The sequence below is a fragment of the Acromyrmex echinatior genome, chromosome 13 (genome assembly GCF_024713525.1).
Source record: "Acromyrmex echinatior isolate Ae372 chromosome 13, ASM2471352v2, whole genome shotgun sequence".
Lineage (NCBI taxonomy): Eukaryota > Metazoa > Arthropoda > Insecta > Hymenoptera > Formicidae > Acromyrmex > Acromyrmex echinatior.
Genome location: NC_141864.1, coordinates 8,409,885 through 8,433,222, shown reverse-complemented (window position 1 = coordinate 8,433,222; position 23,338 = coordinate 8,409,885). Strand labels below are relative to the sequence as shown.

Genomic DNA, 23,338 nt, shown 5'->3' with positions numbered 1-23,338 from the left:
GCGCGCGCGTGTATGTGTGTGTGTGTGTATGTGTGTGTGTATATGCGATGATTGGGCGCGATTTATTACTTCATACCGTTACAACATGACAACGTAGCAAATTATTGATTTTTGTGGCACACGGCACGCGACGCTTGAAGTGGAGAAAGCAGCAAAATCCTCCGGACTCCAGACTGGTGGGCTGTAATTAACGACAGTTAAATTGTAACATGCAATTTAAAAATTAAAAAGAATTATATAATCCGATTTTTGCACTATAAATTCGTGTAAAAATCCAGTTATTAAAATTTCTTCTAAAATATAATTCTTGTATCTTTACAAACATTATAACCATAGCTTGCATAAATGGAAAAGTAAATTTCTTTACATGAATGAAAGAAACTTTAGAAGGAACATCCTTCAATTACGTTTATGTAGAAATTTATGTTTATGTAGAGTACTATAATTTAGTTTACACCGAGCACTTGATGTGTGTATTAAGTCCATATCCATACCAAATCACTTGATACGCTTAATATAAACGCGGATTATTTTAGTCAGATACTTTTGAATCACAAATATCAGATCAAGCCGGTCGCATATCAAATGGTATCAAAGAATCTCAGCGTGTAAACGCTTGATTCATTTTGGATCGTATATTAAAATTTACTACTGCTTTTAACTTCAGGTTAAAGTTAAAATTAGAAGTTTTATATTTTGAAAAAAGCAATAAAAACATTATGTCATCTAACCTGATCCGTTCTCAAGCAGATCGGTATAAATAAGCGTATATTTAATCCGCATCAGTTTAATATGCATACTAATTGATTTAATAGTGTAAAAGGGGTTTATGTACAATAATATGTATCATAATGTATAATAATATATTAGGTGTTGGAATTAATTCGTAGCGTTTTACAAGTGATGGGAAGTACTTTCATTAATGTATTTTTTAATGCTCATGTGAAATAAATAACATTCTTTCATTAAAAAACGCTACGAATTAATTCCAACACCTAATATAATATATAATATATAATAAATAATTGAAGCCCGAATCTGCTTTTCTTCGTTCTAAACGCCGCGCACCACGAAAATTAATTGCTATGTTGTAAACAGCTTATGTTTGTATCAGACGAATTGAAGATTACGATTAACGGTTTACGATTGCCTGATTCTACTTCAACCAATTATGATATAGCAAATCCATCGTAATAGGCTTAAATAGAACCAGACAACTGTCAATCGTCAACTCAGTCTGATACTCTCCTTAGAACGCACCTAGGCTAATATATGCACGTTTCGACGCTTTGCAGCTGGGTTCCCCTATTCTCAGGGTTCTTCTCTTATCTCATTATCTCGTGCGCAATCTAAATCCTAATCCGCCAGCTTTGATCTAGAGTACTAAAAGGGCATCATTGAATATAACAAAGGAATAAGATATAATATAATACAATATGATATGTTATCTTAATGCTCGTATCATTTCATCAAAGTGTAACCATCTACTAATTAGCCCGTCATGTAAAGCCTATTAAGCACGTGTCGTATACGAAGGGAAGAGGAAACATGAAAGGACTGCTAAATAATTAGATCATTACGCAGCATGTAATAAGAGCTCTTCACTTGGAGTAGTATCGTCTATGTTGGGATTCGTGTATGACACATTCGAATTGCATATTCCTTCTTCGTCTTATTAGAATAAACTTCTCATAGACGCTCTCGCATTAATATGAGTATTGACATGCGAGATCATCAATATGGAAAACTTAAGCCGGCGACATGATGTTTTTTTTTTGCTAGATTGCTAGATAAATTAAATTCTTGCCACCATATTAGTTGTGGTGCTGACAATGCCATTATCGTATCCAGCCAATTCAGAAATGATAATGGAATCGAATAATCCAGCTAGCAATCCAGCAGGAAAATGAGCATCGTGTACCGTCGGTTTTATTCAAAACATGCATTCAAGAGATTTATTCGAAGATGAGAAAGAAATACACAATTTTGCGGTGCTACTTCTACAGCGCGCGGAATTTGGAATGGAGAAAAGTAGCAGCACGAAATCCGGATATCGTATATGATAAAACAAATTGGATGTTGAATTCCGATTGGAAATATTGTTTTATATACAAAACACAATAGGAATTTCTGATTTAAGGGAATCCTAATGTAAAGCCTGAACTTTCCGACGAAGTTACCAAAGGTTCCTGTTCTTTCAGTGCATCGACATATATATTTATGTACTACAACACCAATATCTCACGCAATCTATACACGCAGTTTCACGTTCGTGTCAGTTTTCGTATAACAAATTCGTCATGATAAAGTATCTAAAACTCAATTTCTTCTTCTAGATAACTTCATCCAAAAGATATCTCCCAAAATATAATCGAGATATCTCCTGGATAGGATTATCCGCAATTTATCTGAAAGTGAAGAAATTGGGTATAAATCTATTAGGTGTTGGAATTAATTCGTAGCGTTTTACAAGTGATGGGAAGTACTTTCATTAATGTATTTTTTAATGCTCATGTGAAATAAATAACATTCTTTCATTAAAAAACGCTACGAATTAATTCCAACACCTAATAATTCTAAAAAGTTGACGTTATTTGTTCGTGCAAATTACGTGTTTGTGAATTTCGTAAATATAGGTTGGAAAACTTTCGTATCAAACAAATATTGTCACGATTTGACGTCTTAAGACGCCGCATATTACAAGAAATGATAAAAAAATATATCAATTTCGAAATTTTTGGTCGTTTTCGGCATAAATTCCACCTCACAGATGTATTAATGTATATGCTTTAAAATGCTCCTGGAAAAGGATTTTCGAATCTGTGAAAGAGAAAGAAAGTATTTGTTATACAAAATTATATGATTAGTTGGTAATACAGACTTTAGGAGCCTCTTAATTATTCCAAGCGAAATTTATTTAGAATAATTCCAATATACATATTTTGGACTCTAATAATAATATTAGCTGTTGTGATGTAATAGTAGTAATTAAAGCAATCTTTATAATAGAAATTTATTGCTATTCTCAAATGACATGAAATTATGTCATTTTACTAAGTGCAAACTTGTCAATATTACGTAACTATAGGAATGTTTACAATTATAATTCAAACAGAGCAGAGTTATTGACATTTATCGATATTACATTCAGAAATTTTCCAGAACATTAATCATGTTTTAATAAGGCTTTGCACAATAATAAATTTCTTCTTAAATTTATAAATTAATAAATTAATAATTAATAATTTAAATAACAAAACTATTTGAAATCTAAAGTAAAAATATTTAATATTTTTTAAATTTAATTTACATAATTTTATAATTTAAAGGTTTAAATTACAATATAAAGCTCCACAGATAAACTCAATAATGATAATGTAAGGAAACGCCTATGTGAGCCGACACAAGATATTCAAGTGTAATAATACATATATTAAAAATTTCATTACAAATGGTTCAACCTTCTAGTATTGGGTCCTCTTCAATGTAAAAATGTTAACCATCCATAGAGATATAAAATGATGTTTACTCGCCAAGTCGTCAAATCGTTAAATTGTCAATAATTGAAAACTTCTGTCATCTGTTATATTTTGTCAGATATACAAACTGATCACGTTAAATGTATTGTACTTCAACTAAACTTAAAACTTAAAACTAAACTTAAAACTAGATTGATAATGCTCTGTTACGATGTGAATACAAAGAGATGTTAGTATCGAGTAGTAAAGCTCGATAATCAGTATCTTTAATCTGGTTTTAATTGAAATACATTTAACATAATTTAGTCAGTTTGTATATCCGATTATTACACAATATTTTGTGTTGGCTCACATAAGCATTGCCTTACATTATTATTATTGAGTTTATAATTTAATTATTATATTTTATAATTTTATACGTTTAAAATTTCAAATTGTAAGATAACTTTAAAATTGATTACGTCGTAATAATTGTATTATAATTTCAGATTTAGAAATATATAAATATATAAATTTATATATATTAAATTTATTATGTCAAGAAAAAGTTAAAGGTTATTATTAAAAAAGTATAATAACGTGATAGCATCGCGATGCCAAGTACATTGTCTATGCATGTGTTTGTCTGGCTCTCAGTGCTCTCCCAATGACGCGGACGAGATAAGTCTGCTCCCCTCTTCTATACGCATATACATGTACGTTATCAATTTTAAATAATGCCGAAAGTAGAGTAGGTCATACACATATATATCTACACGCACATATTTGTAAGAAATTAGAAAGAATTAAAATTTATTTTTTCTTTTTTATCAAGTAACGCGATAGCAACGTCAAATGCGTAAAAATATGAAATGGACCGCTTGATTGTGATGTATGAACGTCATTGCGTGTGTGTGTATATATATATATATATATATATATATATATATATATATATATATATATATATATTCTCAATATAGATATATAGACAGATATATAGACGATTATAGACATATATAGACGATTTTTTTTTGCTAAAATTTTGTCCGAAGCTTAATTATATATATATATATTCTCAAAAATAGAGCACCAGTTTCACAACTCTTAACTGAGGTTCAATTTATTCCTCATCTCTTTCTAATGCTAGAATTAAAAGAGATGAAAAATAAGTTGAACTTTGGAAGAATTAACCGTGAGTTGTAAAATTAGACTTAAATAAAAAATCCGAAAATACTAAATAAACTCCAAAATATTATAAAATTTAATTATAAAAAGTTCATAATTCTTATGTGTGTGTGTTGATATTTTCAATTTACATCCAAAAGATGTGATTTTTAGGTTAATCTGATTAGGTTAATCGCAAATACAAATTAGCAAACTTCATACCTTTTCCATTACTTAATTTACGTTGCATTATTTTTACTTTAGTAGGATCGATTTCGACAAGTTATAACCTTAACCTTTTTCAATTTTCAATATTTTAATAAAATTTTTAGTAACACATCGGCTATTATACCATTATAATTGGCGGTATTATGAACAAGATATCCAACCTGCAAAGGTAAACTGCAGGTTCATTTACACAGTACTGCGAACAGGTTGTACGGGACTTCTGAGATAGTTGCGCAGATGACATAAATCCCTACGAATGATAAACGAATGACAAACTGCAATCGCTTTCGCAGATAGAATAAACGAATGCACCCATAAAAAAGGGAGAGAAAGAGGGATTGGAGAGAGAAGGGAAAGAACGAAACTCTAAAATCGTTGAGTCCCAGCGAACGAATAAAAGCGAGCGCTTACTTGAAATAGGGCGCTCGATATTCATAGTCGATTCTTACATTTAAGACTGTCTTAAGTATAGTCTTAAGATGTCATAAGTCAATCCGAGGATTGTATTAGCATCTTAAGACATTATTTAAGACAGTTTTAAAATAAAAACAGACTATAAATACCGCCCCATGTTTCGCGTTTTACAGTTGACAGCTTTTGCTTTTTATGCAACATTGGCCTAGGGGTTAAACCGGATCAGAATGTAAGAACCAACCAATTACAGTCGTATTCCTTACAGTATCCTTATGTACTCCGTTACAGTCGAACGACAGCGGAATGCTTGAGTTGGGAAATGATTATACAATAAGTATAAGTTGGTTGGTTCTTAGGGACTCCGCACAATAAAAGAAACAAGGAACAGAGAACAGAAAATAAGAATTTCAACCTATCAGAAATCATGTATTGTAGAATACATAGTTTCTGATAGGTTGGAATTCTTATTCTCTGTTCTCTGTTCCCTGTTCCTTTTATTGTGCGCAACCCTTTACACTCTGATCCGGTTTAAACCCTCGGTGGAAACTTGGCCATTGGCAACATTCACAGAAAGAGACAGCGGAGATTTAGAGAGGAACGCTTGCTTCTTGAGCATGTGAACACATCATGTTATCCCTTCCATCGTGGTCGACGTTTCGTAGTGTAATGTGGATCGGAAAAGAAAAAAATATACTGTACGAGCCCGAGAACGATTAACGTGTCAGAATCCATCGATCGCATCATTTGCTTTGATAAGACTGGAACATTAACCGAAGACGGTTTGAATATGTGAGGCGAGTGTATTAGATGACAAGTTTAGATATGTGGGGTAAGTGTATCAAATGGCAAGTTTCAATTATCTGTCAAGGACATTGCTAAGGACATCTTACTGTTTAAATCTTACTGTTAGTAAATCTTACTGTTTTGATTTTAATAATACAAATAACATCTCTATTTGTTCTTTTTGTAGGTTCTCCAAATTTCGCAGCTGTTGTACAAGAATATACATCCGAAGGATATCGAGTGATCGCTCTCGCGCACAAATCTCTGAATTGTCTTCCGTACGCCAAGGTGCAACGCATAAATCGTGAAGCTGCCGAGATTGACTTGACATTCTTGGCGCTTATAATTATGGAGAGATTTCGCCGGTGCTCGCCGAATTGAATACCGTGTACATTAAAAAACGGTGATGGTGACGACAATACATTGATCGCACTCTCAGAGACTGCGACATCGTAAAGCCAGTTACGCCTGTGATCCATCAAATGGAAACCACAGATTTACTTCACAAAGAGCGATAGTCAACCATCACCAATCTTACTAAATAGTCAGCCGGCAAAATATTCGATTTGAACAATGTAATTAATTTAATTTGAAAATTGTCGAGAGCGGTTCCTTCGGTAATACTAAGTTGGAAGATAATATCAATTATTTATCAGATGAGTAAGTATCTGTGTTTTTATTAAGCACTGTGTGATAAGATCTATTAAAAACATTGGATAATGTAAATCTATTGATTTATTTGAATTACAGTGTGCAATATTTCAAGAACAAGTACGCGTTTGCGTTAACAGAAAAAAAAGTGGGGATTAATAAAGCAGTATTATCCAGAACTGATACTTAACGTGGTGTTCCGCGATGTCATTTTTGCGAGAATGTCGCCGGATCAGAAGCAGCAGTTGGTTCAAAAACTGTAGTCTTAACTTATGATATTACATTGGTAAGTGTGAACAAAAAACATTTAAAAAATATTTAATTGCATTTACATTTAAATGGAGAATTAAGTATGAATAGAAGTGTTTGAGCTATTGTAATTGGCCAATTTACTTACTGCTATGTCTTACTGTCTTAAGTTTTTTTGTGTTCCTGATTTGAATCACAGTTAACATTTTTTTAAGCGTATTATAATTTAAATGAATTTTTTAATAACTTTTTTTATAAATATTGTATTTCGCTTTTTACGCGCGCGGTGATCACATTTAAATTGCTTCGCATTTAAATTATTATCTAAGAAATTAACTTAAAATAATAAAATATAAAAATAATGTTTTTAATCCTCCCAAAGAAACCTTTACAATAATATAATAAAAGAAAACGATATTAGAACAAGAAGGGATTAAGGAATTGCATCATAAATATTTGCAAAAAATAGCTTCTAAGAAATAGAAATTTTTTGAAATTATTTCTTGGCTTACATCAGTTAGAAAGTATCAATACTCTAGTTTGCCCGATTAAGGCTCGATTGTTCCATCTTTTGGTAAATTTTACCTGTTGAATAAGTAGCAAGATTACCAATCACATGCGCGGATTGTTTATCTAACGAGTAAAATTTATCAAAAAGTGGAACAATCGATCCTTAATCAGACGAACGTACTGTGTTGTTAACTATATGTAATAAATCAATATGTGTATGTAGACGGTAGTAAGCGTAAAAAACACAGGTAAAAAATACAGTTAATTCAAAAAAAGAAAGTTCTAGTTGTTTCTAATGTATTATAATTTAATGCAAAAAAATGCAGAATGAGAAATTTTAAACAAAAAGTCGCAGATTTTTAAAGTTTATGGAATTTATATTGTGTGTGACGCATATGCGTAACAAAGAAAACCAGCAACTGTGTTATGAATCCTGACTTTGAATTCGCGCAGCGGTATTGCAAAGAGATAAAATTTAATTTCTATTATAATTTTGATCAATTGTCAAAAAATATTGTAGTTTATAAGATCGTGTGCAATGATTGTGACGTCACATACATAGGACAGCAATTAAAAACAATAAAAATAAATAAAGGACAAACGGGCAATTGAGAATTGATATAGTGGTCGGTGCGTAATTCGCTTCGAAAAAGCTTTATCTTACATGAATAAAATAAAAATTGTACTTGTTTCGGCTAGTCTTCTAACCTTCTTCAGCAAAAAGACGATGAATTCGATGATAATTGATTTGACGTCGATTTGATGCTTTCGATAAATCTACATCGATGTCGCTATGTCTTACTGCTTTAAGTTTTTTTGTGTTTCTGGCTTGAATCACAGTCAATATTTTTTTAAGCGTATTAAAACTTAAATGGATTTTTTAATAAATTTGTTTATAAATATTATTGTATTTCGCTCTTGACGCGCGCGGTGATCACATTTAAACTATTACCTCATTTAAATTATTATCTGAAAAATTAACTTAAAATAATAAAATATAAAAATAATGTTTTAAAATTGCTTGTCAATTTAATTCACAATTACTAGAGTTTTAATTGCGTTTACAGTCCGGAAAAACAATTCGATGCGCAGTTCGAAAAGATTACAATATGGTATATATGTAAGTACATATATAGTGTATATTAGTAATTTAAGATTGAAATTTTTGAAATATTTAAAGCAATGAAGAGCCAGCTTCGACCGTAATAGGCATTTTAAATTTTTAGTAATGATTGTGTTTCTCACATATGTGGTCTAAAATAAAGATTCTTAATATTGTTTTTGTACAATTTTTATTTTATTTATGTAAGATAAAGCTTTTCCGAAGCGAATTACGCACCGATCATTGTGTCAATTCTCAATTGCCCGTTTGTCCTTTATTTATTTTTATTGTTTTTAATTGTCTGCCAGTCTTCATTGTACGGCGAACACAATATTTTGAACACGATCTCGTTGTTGAGGCTCCGCAATTATTTTCTCCGCTCAAACAAAAGGGGCATCTCTCACTTATCGATTTTACACATTCGAATTTTATTATTTTTCTTTTGTCTGTCTCGCGTACATTGATAATTGGGATGAGAGGATGGACGGAATAAAGATACAATTCTACTTAGGCTCTTTTTCCGGAGATTAGCTTTTTTATATAATATTGATTGTAATAGAGAAGTACTATAATAACATATAATTTCTTAAACACATTACATAAATTCATTTGTTACTGTACCCATTTATGTATAATAAAAATGTAACAAGTTATTTTAATTTTTATTAAGATCAAGATTTTTTAATTAGGCCTTTATTCCGCCCATCCCCTCAATTATTACACATGTATGTACACTAATGTGCACTTACATTGCTAATTTTAATATAATGTTATTTGAATGGCATTGTGAAAGTAACTTAATAGACAAAACGTTTTACATTGTATGCATTTATACGTGTGACTGATAAAAAAATTTGTTCGTTACTTGATAAAAAAATTTGAATTTTAATTACTTTAAAATTTCTTGTAAATATACGTGCACATATAATCTACTTTTGGCAGGACCACGACATAGACTTTTGCATATCGCATAAGAGAATCAATCAATCAAAGTTCTTCTTTTCCGTGAAGGAAAGTGGGGGGATTCAAATTGGTTGATTCTCTTATGCGTATTGTGTTATGCTTTATATAAAGGTTTGTATTGCTGTCCACAATCAATAACGTGCACACATGGAAGATGAGAGCAGGTATGTATATATTCTAGGTATTGCCAAGGTAACGTCTGCGCTGCGCGCCGAGAGCAAGTCGTTTTGTTTCACGTCTAAATCGCTTTCGATTAAATAATACCATAGTATACATAATATCGTGATATGTAACTGATAAATTTACATAGAAATTCAATGATATCGGATGTCATGCTATTGAAATTGGATGAAAGGTAGGAAAAAGCTGCGAGGCGTTTAATAGCAGTAAGATATTGGTGCAATTTATGTGACGCATACGCGTAACAATGAAAACCGGCAACACTGTGCTGTGAATCCTGACGTTGAAATTCGCGCAGCAGTATTGCAAAGAGATAAAATTTAATTTCTAATTTTGATCAATTGTCAAAAACAATTGTGGTTTATAAGATCATGTGCAACGATTGTGACGTAATGATGAATACGTGTATGATAAAAGAAAGGTAAAATTTTGCTAAAATTGATCAAAATTTGAACCGTCCAAAAACCTAATAAAACGAATTCCATAATGTTTCTTAATACATATGGAAGAGAGAAATAATATTTGTAATGCCGAGTGTTAGGAAAATTTATGATAACAATAAAACGTTATACAAATTGTGAACTACATACGTGAGATATTATGTTTCAATTTCCTTTATATGTCGTATGTACAATCAGATTCTCTTGTACATATTCTAATATCTATATAAATATATATATATATATATATATATTTAAATATATTTCAGAGGCTTCTAAAGATATCAACGATAGATCGACTCGATAGAAGCCAGTTGATTGCTTGCCGTCGTCCGCTTACAAATTCGAATTTTGTCGCGTTTTATTAAATGGGCTGTTAATTTTACGATTTCGATTTTAAAGTTTTAGAAATAGATTTTTTTAATGTTGTTCTTTCAAATAAAAAATAAAAATAATCGATTTATTTGACTGTCACACTAGAATCTTCTCTTAATATTAATATAGTGTGAATTTATAATGCTTATATCAACACCATCATAGTGTGGATTTAAAAACCATGACATTAATTCACATGTTGGTATTAACAGCAACATAGCAATTATAAAGATATCGCGTGATGTTAAATTTACAATATTTTTAAAAAAATATATATTACGTTACGTATTTGTAGTTACATTCACATCACAATAAATCAAAGTTTACTTGCTTGCGGTTTTTATGCTAATTCACGAAAACGATTACGCTGATTGATTTAATCAAGTCTCTAATTACCATATAGCACAGTAAACTATTATGCAACTGCCTCATGACATAGGTATTTTTTGTGCATTCTTAGTATTATTTCTACGCAGTAGTCTTTTATTTTTCATTGATCTAGGAAAAGAAACTTTGATCTTGAAAATCATTTGACAGAGTTGATACGATCCTTCCAACTATGTCTATTGAGAAATATCACACCGTCTTTTATTATAAATAAAGAATTCTACATTATGTTATGTGTGCACATCACACAAAAGTTAACTTTGAACTAATGTAGAAACGCAGGTCTATTAACCGGTAGGTCTATTTTTCTTTTATTGAACAGATTCATCTTTGCCCTAGCCAACCTAACGGTTAAAATATCCCAAATAGAGTTTTTATTTCTGAGGTTTTGGCCAGTTATTCGAGATTTTGGACCACTGTGTAGACTCTCGCAATCACTGCACAAATGTGTAAATTTCCAACAATGCATTATGTTTGTGCTATAAAGTTTTATCTCGTTCGAATCTTCAAATTATTGCGATAGATCTACTAACAGTCGAAGTACGGATCTCTTTGCATTTCGTGTCTCTTTATTTGATTCTTCTCGAGTCTATTGATTTTACGAGTAGAATAGGTGGCTAAAAAATGGGATTACTTTGTGTGTTTTTTTTTTATATAGTAAACATTAAAAAACCGAGAAATTTATATATGTGTACATTTTGTATGTGAAATTAGAATCAAAGTAGACTAAAACAAAACGCTGCTTCTATTTTTTCGTTTAGCTTAGTTTAACTTATCTATTCAATAATCAGGACTGGACTCGTTTCAATTATTAATAAATTAAAAGCACATAAATAAAAATAATACGTAACTGGAAAATAAAAGTTTATCTTAAAGAAGTTACAAGTTTCTAAAATTTTTATTTAGTTTAACAAAATATTTAATAGCAACTCCACCTCTTTTTTTGTCATCAATTTTAATGTATTTATGTTAAATAGATAAAAAAATAAAAAAATTTTTTTTTTTATTATTACGCTTTGATATATATCATTTACGCACGAATGTAAAAACATAAAATAAATAAGTCTAGACGTCGCTAATATGTAATTTAATGACTCGGCTGAATGAGGATGTTTCCGTCGATATTTAACCGAATGTTTGTAAGGCGTCAGAAACTAGAAACTGCGTCTTCATGTGTAAATTTTAGGTAATTCCCTAATGAATAATTACTCATCGATTTTTATCGCTGTGTGATTGACGTAAAATTTTACTTTTTGTAAAAATAAGAAAGAAAAACATATTTTTATTCTGTTGAATAGATCATTATTTATTAGACTTATTACAATCATATTGCTATTTTTATGATTTAATTATTCAATTTTTTTCTCGAGATTGCAAGTCATATTGTGCTGAAGGCACATTACCTTCAATATAATACGTATTATGAGAATGATTAAGATGAAAAAATCAGGGTTATTTTATTTATACATCTTTTTATGTGAAAATTCAATTATCCAATTTTCCTAAATTATTAATCTAAACTAATCTGATTTGCTTGAAAAATCAAAATTAAACTGAAATCAGAACAAATCTCAAATTTTAAGAGTTCACTGTTAGTTTTTTACATAATGATTTTTTTTTTACTTAAACAAAATATCGACAAACATCATTAATAAAAATGAAATTATGGTCCAATATATCATCATAATTTTTTACGCATTATCAATACGTCGAGTGCGTTACCTTTTCTCGATTAGAAAAATCCGTGACTTTTTGCCACAAGACGCGACGATGACATGAATGTGTTTATAACACATGAAAACTTTTAATTAAGTTACTCTTGTCTCTACATATTCTCACGCACTCATGCCGGTAAATGCAACTGCAGCAGGATCGTCGGTACGAGTACCTGCGCATTCGAATAATTCGCATAAAGAATGACGTCGATCAGTCAAGCTCGTTTGAAGGTCATCAGGCAGAGCTATATAAAGCCGACTGGTTGATACTCCGCGCATTCACTCACAGAGCGTGCAGTTAATTCATTTGAGCTTTGAATTAAAGTTTCAGTCAGCGACGACCATCTTATCTCTGGTCTCGTGACAATCTCGGCGACGATTCGTCACGTAACAAGTGTGCCAGTTGTGCAAGTGCTAACGGGCGACGATCACTGGAGTTTATCAGCTATAGAGCGAGTCATTTTGAGTATCAAAAAAAAAAGAGCAACACGAATTTGCGGCGAAGACGTATTCTGCACTTGAAGAACTCGAGAGGAAAATCAGCCATGTACACCAATCCGTTCAATCGCAAACACAGCACGATTCGTCAGATGCTGGATCGTCTACTGGATCCCACGAAGAAATCTATCCGGAGATCTGAGAGTGTCTGCAGCTCTAGCAGTAATGGCAGCTTGAAGAGTAATCATGGAACTTTCGGACGATGCTACAACTTGACGCATAGTCATCGAGATAATCTTCCATGGGGCAGGAAGTAATCTCTTTTTTTCAGTTGCTAAGAATGCAATCCTTGCATTATTTTTGCACAACTGACGATCTTCTATGCTCGATATTCAAGCCATGTTTTTTTTTTACTTAAATTATGCACATCCGCATTGTATTTTACTTGGTTGTGTATATTGCCAGCAGCTGAAGTTTTTCCGGTGAGGCGAACGATCAAAGAAAAAAACAGCACAGCCTGATCTCACTCATTGAATTTCACTCATGGAGTTGCTTCCGGTGACGATTCGCGACAACAACGCGGTCATTTAAAAAAAATGAGTCGGAAGATTATAATAATTAAGGATGAAACAACATATAAGTCGCATCAAGAATCTCGGAGAGACTCGAAGAACTCGAAGGTCACCGTCAAAATTCTCCGAGAAAATCGCAGGAATCCAAAGACGTTAATCATTATACGATCGCATCAATTATTGGAAAGAAGTGTTTCTGTGAATTATTAACACATTTTTTTATTGTGAAAAGAAACGACAGGAATAACTTTTTTTTCATCCAAAGCAATTGTTTTATTATTTACGTTAGCTTCGTATTATTATGTACTCATCAATATTATCATGTTCTCTTGTGCCATAATTAGTTAGAGCTCTAAGATTCGTCGAAATATTCACGGTTTTGAGGGATAAGTAAGAAGGAAAGTAGATATCTTTTCTCACTGGGCAATAACTATACCAATTTTAGATCACTAGTCAAAGCCAGTATTAGCTATCGACTGTTATGGGATCGACGTTTACAATATCACACATCAATGTGCATTTTCATATAATTTATTTTGATCATTTTATATTATAGTTTAAATAAATGCCAAATATTTTGTAAAATATCTTTGTTTAAAACTGATTTGATTCCCTTTTTCTTTATTTCCCTTATTACTGAATCATAGCGATGTAGAGATTGTTATTAGATTTTTCTATCTTGTTATTACATAATAATTATAATAATAATTATAAGTAATTGTTTAATTATGATATAATTGATTAATTATAATATTTGTTATAATACCATACGAATATCTCAATTTAATAAAAAATATAAAAGATATTAGCACACTAATGCCCATTTTTACCAACGTAGATTAACTTTAATCTCGATTCAACTTACTCTTTGTTTTTTTCTAATCTTTAGAATTAGAAAAAGACGAAGAATAAGTTGAACCGAGATTAAAGTTAATTTACGTTGATGAAAATGAGCATAAGACGCAGTTAGAGAATATCGTTATGATGTTTAATTTGCACATCATTATTATGATATTTAATCGAAGATATATAATTGATGGAAAGGCATTGATATTCATATATATTTGTATTATATAATACGTTTATATAATTTGTATAAACAAAGAAGCACCTCTTTGATTCTAGCAGGCATTGATAATGTATTTGTCTCTACATGGTGACAAAACGATCATATTTTTGACAGATTTAAACATGGTTTTTGCATGGACGTGCGCTTTATTGAAATTCGAGTAACAGCATTACGACTGCAAAGAATTAAAGTTTAATTTCTAATTTTGATTTTTTACTTGTTTGTAATTTTTTTATATAATGCTTGCGCTGAGACACTACGCGTGTCTCCAGATTTTTATAAGTAAATTACTTAAGAATGCTTCACTATTTGCACATTATAAAGTAATTTAAATGTATATATATCTGTAATAAGAATATTAAAGATGAGGATCTGTTTTAACGAAGATATTCTTCAATAAATGTGAAATATATTATATCGTAATAAAAATGAAAATAAAATTAACATAATGAACTTGAATATGATATTGTTATATGCCTGCGCAAAAGACATACCCTTGAGCAGGGATGAATCAAAGGCTTACAGAGCTTTCTTTGTTAACTAAATGGATTAAATTGACCAATTAACGATGTGCATTATCGAATCCCTCTCAGAAGAAATACTTTTCAGTCAAGTAATTAAAAGCTTTCCATTAGTTAATAGTTCAACAATTTATTTTACTAAAGCGCTATTTTACACAGCGTGCGTTTTACCTCTGTCACATCTCTCTATTGATTCGTTTCATCATATGCGGGGTCGGTCGCTCGCTTGTTACACACGCACGCACGCACGCACGCACGCACGCACGCACGCACGCACGCACGCACGCACGCACGCACGCACGCACGCACGCACGCACGCACGCACGCACGCACGCACGCACGCACGCACGCACGCACGCACGCACGCACGCACGCACGCACGCACGCACGCACGCACGCACGCACGCACGCACGCACGCACGCACGCACGCACGCACGCACGCACGCACGCACGCACGCACGCACGCACGCACGCACGCACGCACGCACGCACGCACGCACGCACGCACGCACGCACGCACGCACGCACGCACGCACGCACGCACGCACGCACGCACGCACGCACGCACGCACGCACGCACGCACGCACGCACGCACGCACGCACGCACGCACGCACGCACGCACGCACGCACGCACGCACGCACGCACGCACGCACGCACGCACGCACGCACGCACGCACGCACGCACGCACGCACGCACGCACGCACGCACGCACGCACGCACGCACGCACGCACGCACGCACGCACGCACGCACGCACGCACGCACGCACGCACGCACGCACGCACGCACGCACGCACGCACGCACGCACGCACGCACGCACGCACGCACGCACGCACGCACGCACGCACGCACGCACGCACGCACGCACGCACACTTCATTCAAATTCTTTCTTGCCAAACAATATAAATTTATATATTATAATAAAAATACATACCTCATATAATTTCCGAGGTAATACAAAACAACAATACATTTAATACAAAATAACATAACATTAATATTAGGTACGTTACTATCTATATATATATATATATATATACCGTACTTAATTATAACATCAATATTATGTTATTGTTCGTCACTCAACAATATAACTGCAATGTAAAGAAGCACGGCAGTAGGGAGTTTTTGCAGTACCGTTTATCCAGACACAGTGGACGCTAAGGTTAGATTATCTTCTTCTTAACAACTAATTAAGAAAAAGATAACTAGTGTCATTGCTTAGTCGCTTGTCTTAATGTCGAAACACTACCGTATCTCCAGATTAAACTGAACTTTTTTTTTCCTTCTACTGTGATCAATGACTATGGCCTTCTCATACATGTGCACATACATATATATTTAATAAAACAAAAACTAAAAAATTAAGATTCTATCTTCTATGGATATTTATTAAGAAACACAATAACATCGCTCGCGGTACTGTTGACTGGCAGTACTTAATTGAATAACGATAAAAATAAAATATATAAATGAAGTAAAGATCGTAAATAATATAGCTAAAACAGTAGGGAATAGATTTGCGAGCCAAAATGATGAATTTATTGTTGAAACGGTATAGGTTTGACAACCGTACTGGCTAAAACAATAGATCTGGCAACACTGCAAATCGATCGCTACGCATTTACAGTTTTATATATGTTCTTTTTTGGTAAAAAATGGACGATATATATCGTATCTAATTTTTATGCCAAATATTCAAAAATATAACATTTTCTAGAATCTGAAAATCTAGAAGTAGAAGCGATAACGAAATCGACAAAGCGGTAAAAGTTACAATAAATTTTTGATATGTATTTCACACTCACTAAGGAAATATAATCGGAAATAACTGTCTTTTATTATTAAAATCATTATTTAATATTAATGCAATTTTACAAATTAGTTTCGATGATACGAGATCATGGTGGATTATCGTTTTATGCATATTTAAAATCGCTGCATATCTTATGCATATTTAAAATGAGCAATTGCGGCTTTATATCGCTGACCTAATTAGTCGCCATGCAAATACTGTTAATAAACAGTATATTATTGTTAGATAAAAATCAGATTTTTTTTCAAATATGATATCTCTATAATTTAGGTCGTCAATTTTTAAACGTAATTTTAAAATCTAATACAACGCTTTTGATTTTGTCCTAATACTGCACATTTTATCCCAGAGATCTTTCTGGAAACGTTGAAACGTTCTTTTTATCTCAGATTTTATCTCAGAACATCTTTCAGGAACATCTTTCTTGGAGATCTGCGAATTGTAGAATTAGAACTCTTTGAGATTACCTTAACTCAACGAGCAATTAAATAAGTTAAATTAATAACATGAAATAAAAATAAATTTTTAATTCATTTTAGCTACTCACTATGGATTTTTAAATTAATATAAAATGTAAAAACATATAATGAAAGTTCTATATAGCAAAATATGTTATTGTAAAATAAAATATTTTTCTGTAAAACATTTTCATTTGGTTGAGAACAATTGTGAAATATCATGAAAATTTCTTTTGATGAAAATTAAAACCCGTAGCATGCGTATTTTATTTTTTTTATGATTCGTAAATAATTCCAAACTATAAAAACGGTAATAAAAGCTATGCTTTTTTATCGCATCTCATCCCTTCCATTTTTAGAAACGCAGATTACAGCAGACAAAAAACAACTTTGCGAATCGCTAAGAGGTCAATCGACGCATTAAATACTTATTGACCCTCGTAAGCTCGTTTATTGGTTTAATAGGTCGCATAGACAAGAATAAGTTTGAACGTGTCTTTACGCTCGAAGAGACTTTGAGATTGCTAAAGAAATATTTTATAAGTAATACTTTCGAAGAAAGTACAGACTCAATTATTTATCTATTAATAAAAATAACACATGTGCAGATTATTGTGAACATACAAGTTTAACATTAATTAAAATTTAAAAAAAATTTTAGAGTGTTTTTTGCATTAAAGTACTTCTTGATAAAGTCTATCGTATCTCACAAGATAGCGTTTACTTCCAAAGTTTTCATATTTTTTTGAAGCCAAACTATCGAACAATAAGTCGATGCACCAATTTTGATGGCCGTTTTAATTTTCTTTTATCGTATCTTTTTTCTGATTGCGTTAACGATGTAATTACAAATAACGACCGAATTAATCCAACGGAATTTTTTTTAGCGAGAGGGGTCGTCAAAAGTTTCGAGATTTAGATAAGACTAATCGATCTCTCATGCAAAAAACAGAAATGAGTATAAATCTCGACGCTCCTTCGCTGTTGTACAATTAATACTTGAAACCGATTGTTCTGTAGTTTTGAGACACATAATATTCAATACATAATACATACGTTTAATATTACAAAAAATTTTGCATTTTGTCCGATTAAATATTCTTACCTTGGAACACGTGAGCATTTCTAAAAAAATCTTACAATGTAATAATTACGAATATGAATTTTCTTATGAAAATATATTTAAATATACAAAAAATGCTATTAAATTATAAAGAAATACAGTATTATTTTAATATTATCACGCGTGTAATTCAATTTTTTAAATAAAATTAATAGCTTGCAGTAATTTAATTTTCTTTATTCTTTAAATATGAAAATATTAAAACAGTATGCAATAAAAGTTAGAAAGCTCTGTAAAGTCCCATGATAAATTTGTCGTATTGCGCTCGCGAGAGACACTCTTTGATTCGAGCGAGATTGAATTACCTCGGAAAAAAAATCGCAAAGCTTATGATAGGAGAAGGACAATGTGTTTTGAAATCAGATTTGACAGATTCGACTTTGAGTCAGCTTTCGGCATGGACGCGCGCTTCCCTGTATTCCTTCATTGAAAAAGTTGCAGAGTCTTTTGATAATGGCTATGTTCAAAATGTTTATTTTGCAATTGTTCGAAGTATTCTTCACATTGATTGGATTATACTTTTAGAGCAATCTCACAATTAACAGGCAATTAGAGATGGTTGCAAATTTTGTTGCATTCTGCTGAAGAAATAAGGTTTCTTTTCGCGACGTAATTCCTTCACCGCGCGCCACTCTCGCTCATTTTTGATACTCGCACGTACACATACACACACCCACACCCACGCACGCACTCGCACGCACACACATTCGTACGATTAGGGAAGCACACGTCCGTGCCGCGAAAGCTGATTCGAGTTTAACAAATCTAACTCCAAAACACACTCATCCTGTCAACTATTACGCGACTTTTTTTCTCGGAGCGGTTCAATCTTGTTTGAATCAAAAGCAGCGACATCTACAATGAGATTTTAAGACGTAAAACTTAAATTTTAAGCTTTATGCCAGAAGAAATTGACAAATCATAGCTAATTATTCTCCTTACATTCGACTGATTAGTCAATTTCTTACTGCTTAGAGTTTAAAGCTTAAGTTTTACGTTTTAAAATTTCATTGTAAACGTCGCTGATGATTTCTCGTAACAGTATTGATTTCCTCACTATTCATGAACACATATTCGCGCAGCCGCGATATAGGGAAGCCCGCGTATCTAAACCGCTCTGAGAAAAAAATCGCGAGTGTATTGTTCCGAGAAAAAAAGGTCGCGGATAATTAACAATAGGAGGACAATCGTGTTTTGGAATCAGATTTTACAGACTTGAATCAGGCACGGACGCGGTGCTTCCCTATATTCCTTTATTGAATAAAGTTTGCGGATTCTTTTTGATAACGGCTATATTCAAATGTTTATATGAATGTTTATTTTGCAGCTGTTCAAAATTTTCTTCGCGCTAATTGGATTGTATACTTTTAAGGTGCTTCTGCATAATTTGCAAATTGTAAAACGTAATTCGCAAACGCAAATGCAGAATGAAGATTTGCGTTTGTTTTTTCATTGCATGCAGTTTTGTCTGTGTGTCTTGCGTGCGGTGATCGTCATTCTGCGTTTGCGAACTACGTTTTGCGATTTGCGGGTTATGTAGAAACATCTTTAGATTTAGAGGAATAGTCTCTCACAATGAGCAGACAATCATAAAACGGTTGAAAATTTTTGTGTTCTGCTGAATGTAGCCAATATTCCTTTTTGCGAGCGCAACGTAATTCCCTTCATTGTGCACCGTTCTCGTTTTCCCTGGCTGCTCACATACAATATCGTGCAAATATGTGTGTGCAAATGAAAAAGGATCCATATTTACGCTTGAGGGAGATACTCTTTGATTCGAACAGTTGCGCGAGTGTGTGTGTATGTGCGTGTAAATGGTGAGGAATCCATTGTTGTTATGCTTGGGAGACACCCTTCGATTCAAACCGGATTGAACTGCCTCGTGAAAGTAGTTATGGATCGACTGACGAAGGGGGATGACCGTGTTTTGCAGGTAGAATAGAGCTCTTACGGCGTACTTCCCTGTCTGCCTATATTGAATCGTAGTTTCGCGAATGCTTTTCATAAAAAGTGTCCCTTTCAGTGAGCGCGTGATCCCTCCGGGACGAAACAAGGATGAACTCAGTTATTTCAAATGAGGTGAGGAGTTATAATAAATTGTATTTACTGATTATTGTTGTAATTTTTATCGTTGATATTATTTTTAACATTTTATTAGTATTTTTATTCTTTTATTATTTTATTACGTGTTTACTATCATTATTACTATTATTAATCATCGTTATCATGAAATATTAAGTATACTTGCCTGATATTCAGCATGTTATTAATCAGATATATGTATATTTACATATACATGTACATAATATAAAATGTAATTTAAAAACAAATTTTAATATATAATAAATTCTAGCTTTCGCGGTCGCATAGGTATAATAGCTATACTGTAAATGAATTTAATCCCGAATAATCCGATAATTTTTTTAATTCTCAATTCATATAAAACCGACTTTTTTCAATACACGAAATTTGTTTGTACTATTTGGAGCTTTCTGGAGAAGCGATCAGTCTCTCCATCCCCCTGCCGCTCTTGTATCCGCCACATCGTTCTCAAATATGAAATCCGCCGGACTGCTTTCGAACTTTCGCTTTCTATTAACACACACGCACATACATTCGGAGGCTGCGCGTGTGCGAATGGTGAGGGAAAGCGAAAGCTCGAGAATAGCCTGAAGCGGGCGGGCACACTTCATATTTTGAAGCATCTGCGGCGAATGTGTGTGTGTGTGTGTGTGTGTGTGTGTGTGTGTGTGTGTGTGTGTGTGTGTGTGTGTGTGTGTGTGTGTGTGTGTGTGTAAGTAACGTAGGAGAGTGAGAGTGATGCGCTGTAGGGAATTCCACAGTAATTGTGGGGGGAATCCTGTGTAATTTTAGTACAATGTTTTTGAAATCAATAATAAAATTTATGTGAAACCCTTATCTATAATCCGATAATTATCTACGCAATCACAAGAAATCATTGTGTAACATAAATAAAATTGTTTTATCAAATGACTTAACATGTAGCGAAGAAAATTTTTAACTATGAAATCGTATGAAACCGAACGAAATTATGTAATCTGTGTAAAACAATATTTTAGCTGTAGTGATTATTCCCTCGCTGCGTTCAATAAAACATAACAGTAACTGTTCTATAATTGTCTGAGATAGGACTATTTTGGAGTAAACGAAACGACGTATTTAAGATAAAGTTAACAAAAAAATTAATTTATCTCGCAAATATTACGGTTCTAAAATAGCTAATTGCTTACGTGCGTAAAAATAGTAAAAAAATAATAGAATAAACGAAATGGTGTTGGAAAGAAAAAAGTATTCCGAACTGTAATTGCAAAATACAGAAAAAGTTTATTTGTTGTAGCCACTTACAAAGAGTTTACGTTTAATATACTCCTACGTCAGTAGCTTCAACAAACTTTTTCTGTATTCTATAATTATAGGAATACAACTTTTCTCTTTCCAAAGTCATTTCGTTTATTCTATTATTTTTTTACTATTTTTACGGACATAAGCAATCAGCTATTTGCGAATCGTAACTATTTGCGAGATAAATTATTTTATTATTGATTTCCTCTTAAATACGTCGAAAATACTTATGTTTCTCATTGAAAATCTTTTACGGAGTAGAATGTAACAACATTTTACAACTTCAAGAATCGCGCGAGCGTGGACTAGGCATATATTTACGTTTCTACGATTGTTGACGCACGTGTATGACCTGAAACATCTTTTATCTCTCTCTTTCTCTCAACATACACTCAGCGCGCGCGCACGCGCGCTCACACACACACACACACACACACACACACACACACACATTGGTAAGTCAAGAACTTATATGATATGTGTCCATATCACGACTGGCCTTGAATTTTGATTTAACGACTTTCTAACGACACACGTGTCAATCCTCTTGTGAACTCGATGAGTAGATATCGCGTGAAATGTTATTTGCAATTTTTGTATTTGTGAAATAATCGAAAAAAAAATGTAAGTAATGATATTTAAGTAATTAATACATAGAGAATATATAATTTTTTGGCTCGAATATACAATACACTAAGATATTAAATTCTTATTAAGAATCTTAAAACGAGAAAGCAGAAAAATTCTCATAAATATAAGAAAACTAAAAAGACTTTCTTTCTTATAAGAAACTGAAAGTGAATCATTTCTTATTAATAATTGATTTTTATAAATATACACGCTAAATGTAATCAAATCTTATTTTCAATTCAATTTTGAACAAATTTTTAGCTTAGCAGAAATTTTTATTTTACATAATATGTATTCACAAAGATATTACATTACTTTAATTCTACACTTTAAAAGTATTAATTGCCATTAATAGAGAGAGGGGGGAGACAGAGAGTGAGGGGGAGAGAGAGAGACAGAGAGAGAGAGAGAGAGAGAGAGAGAGAGCGAGAGAGAGCGAGAGAGAGATTGATAAGGAAATTGCCGATATTGTATTATAAAAAAAAATCTTATACTACTATAATTGTAATTACATAGACTAATGATATTGTTGAACTGAATGTCGCGATAAAGTCGTAAGTGCGAATGTACTGCAAGTACTTATAACTGTCTAGTGGATGTTTTCCTACTGACACAAACGTTTGATGCTGTACGCGAGCAAGAAAATATCTGGCATATTAGAGGTTTTATGATTGATAACGGTCCTATTCCACATAGCAGATGTGTCCAAAATACATCATA

General features: G+C 32.7%; 1 protein-coding gene across 2 annotated transcripts in view; it reads left to right on the top strand.

The window, feature by feature from the left end:
• The first annotated feature begins 4,497 nt into the window (after positions 1 to 4,497).
• The window catches only part of LOC105143117 (putative cation-transporting ATPase 13A5), a 73,789-nt gene continuing 54,948 nt past the window's right edge, over positions 4,498 to 23,338 (top strand). For both annotated transcript variants that reach the window (XM_087412263.1, XM_087412264.1), the window contains exons 1-3: positions 4,498 to 6,096; positions 6,238 to 6,710; positions 6,801 to 6,987. In XM_087412263.1, the coding sequence (XP_087268389.1) occupies positions 6,075 to 6,096; positions 6,238 to 6,431 (216 nt within the window). In that variant the 5' untranslated portion in view covers positions 4,498 to 6,074 and the 3' untranslated portion in view covers positions 6,432 to 6,710; positions 6,801 to 6,987. The remainder of the gene's footprint in view (positions 6,097 to 6,237; positions 6,711 to 6,800; positions 6,988 to 23,338) is intronic.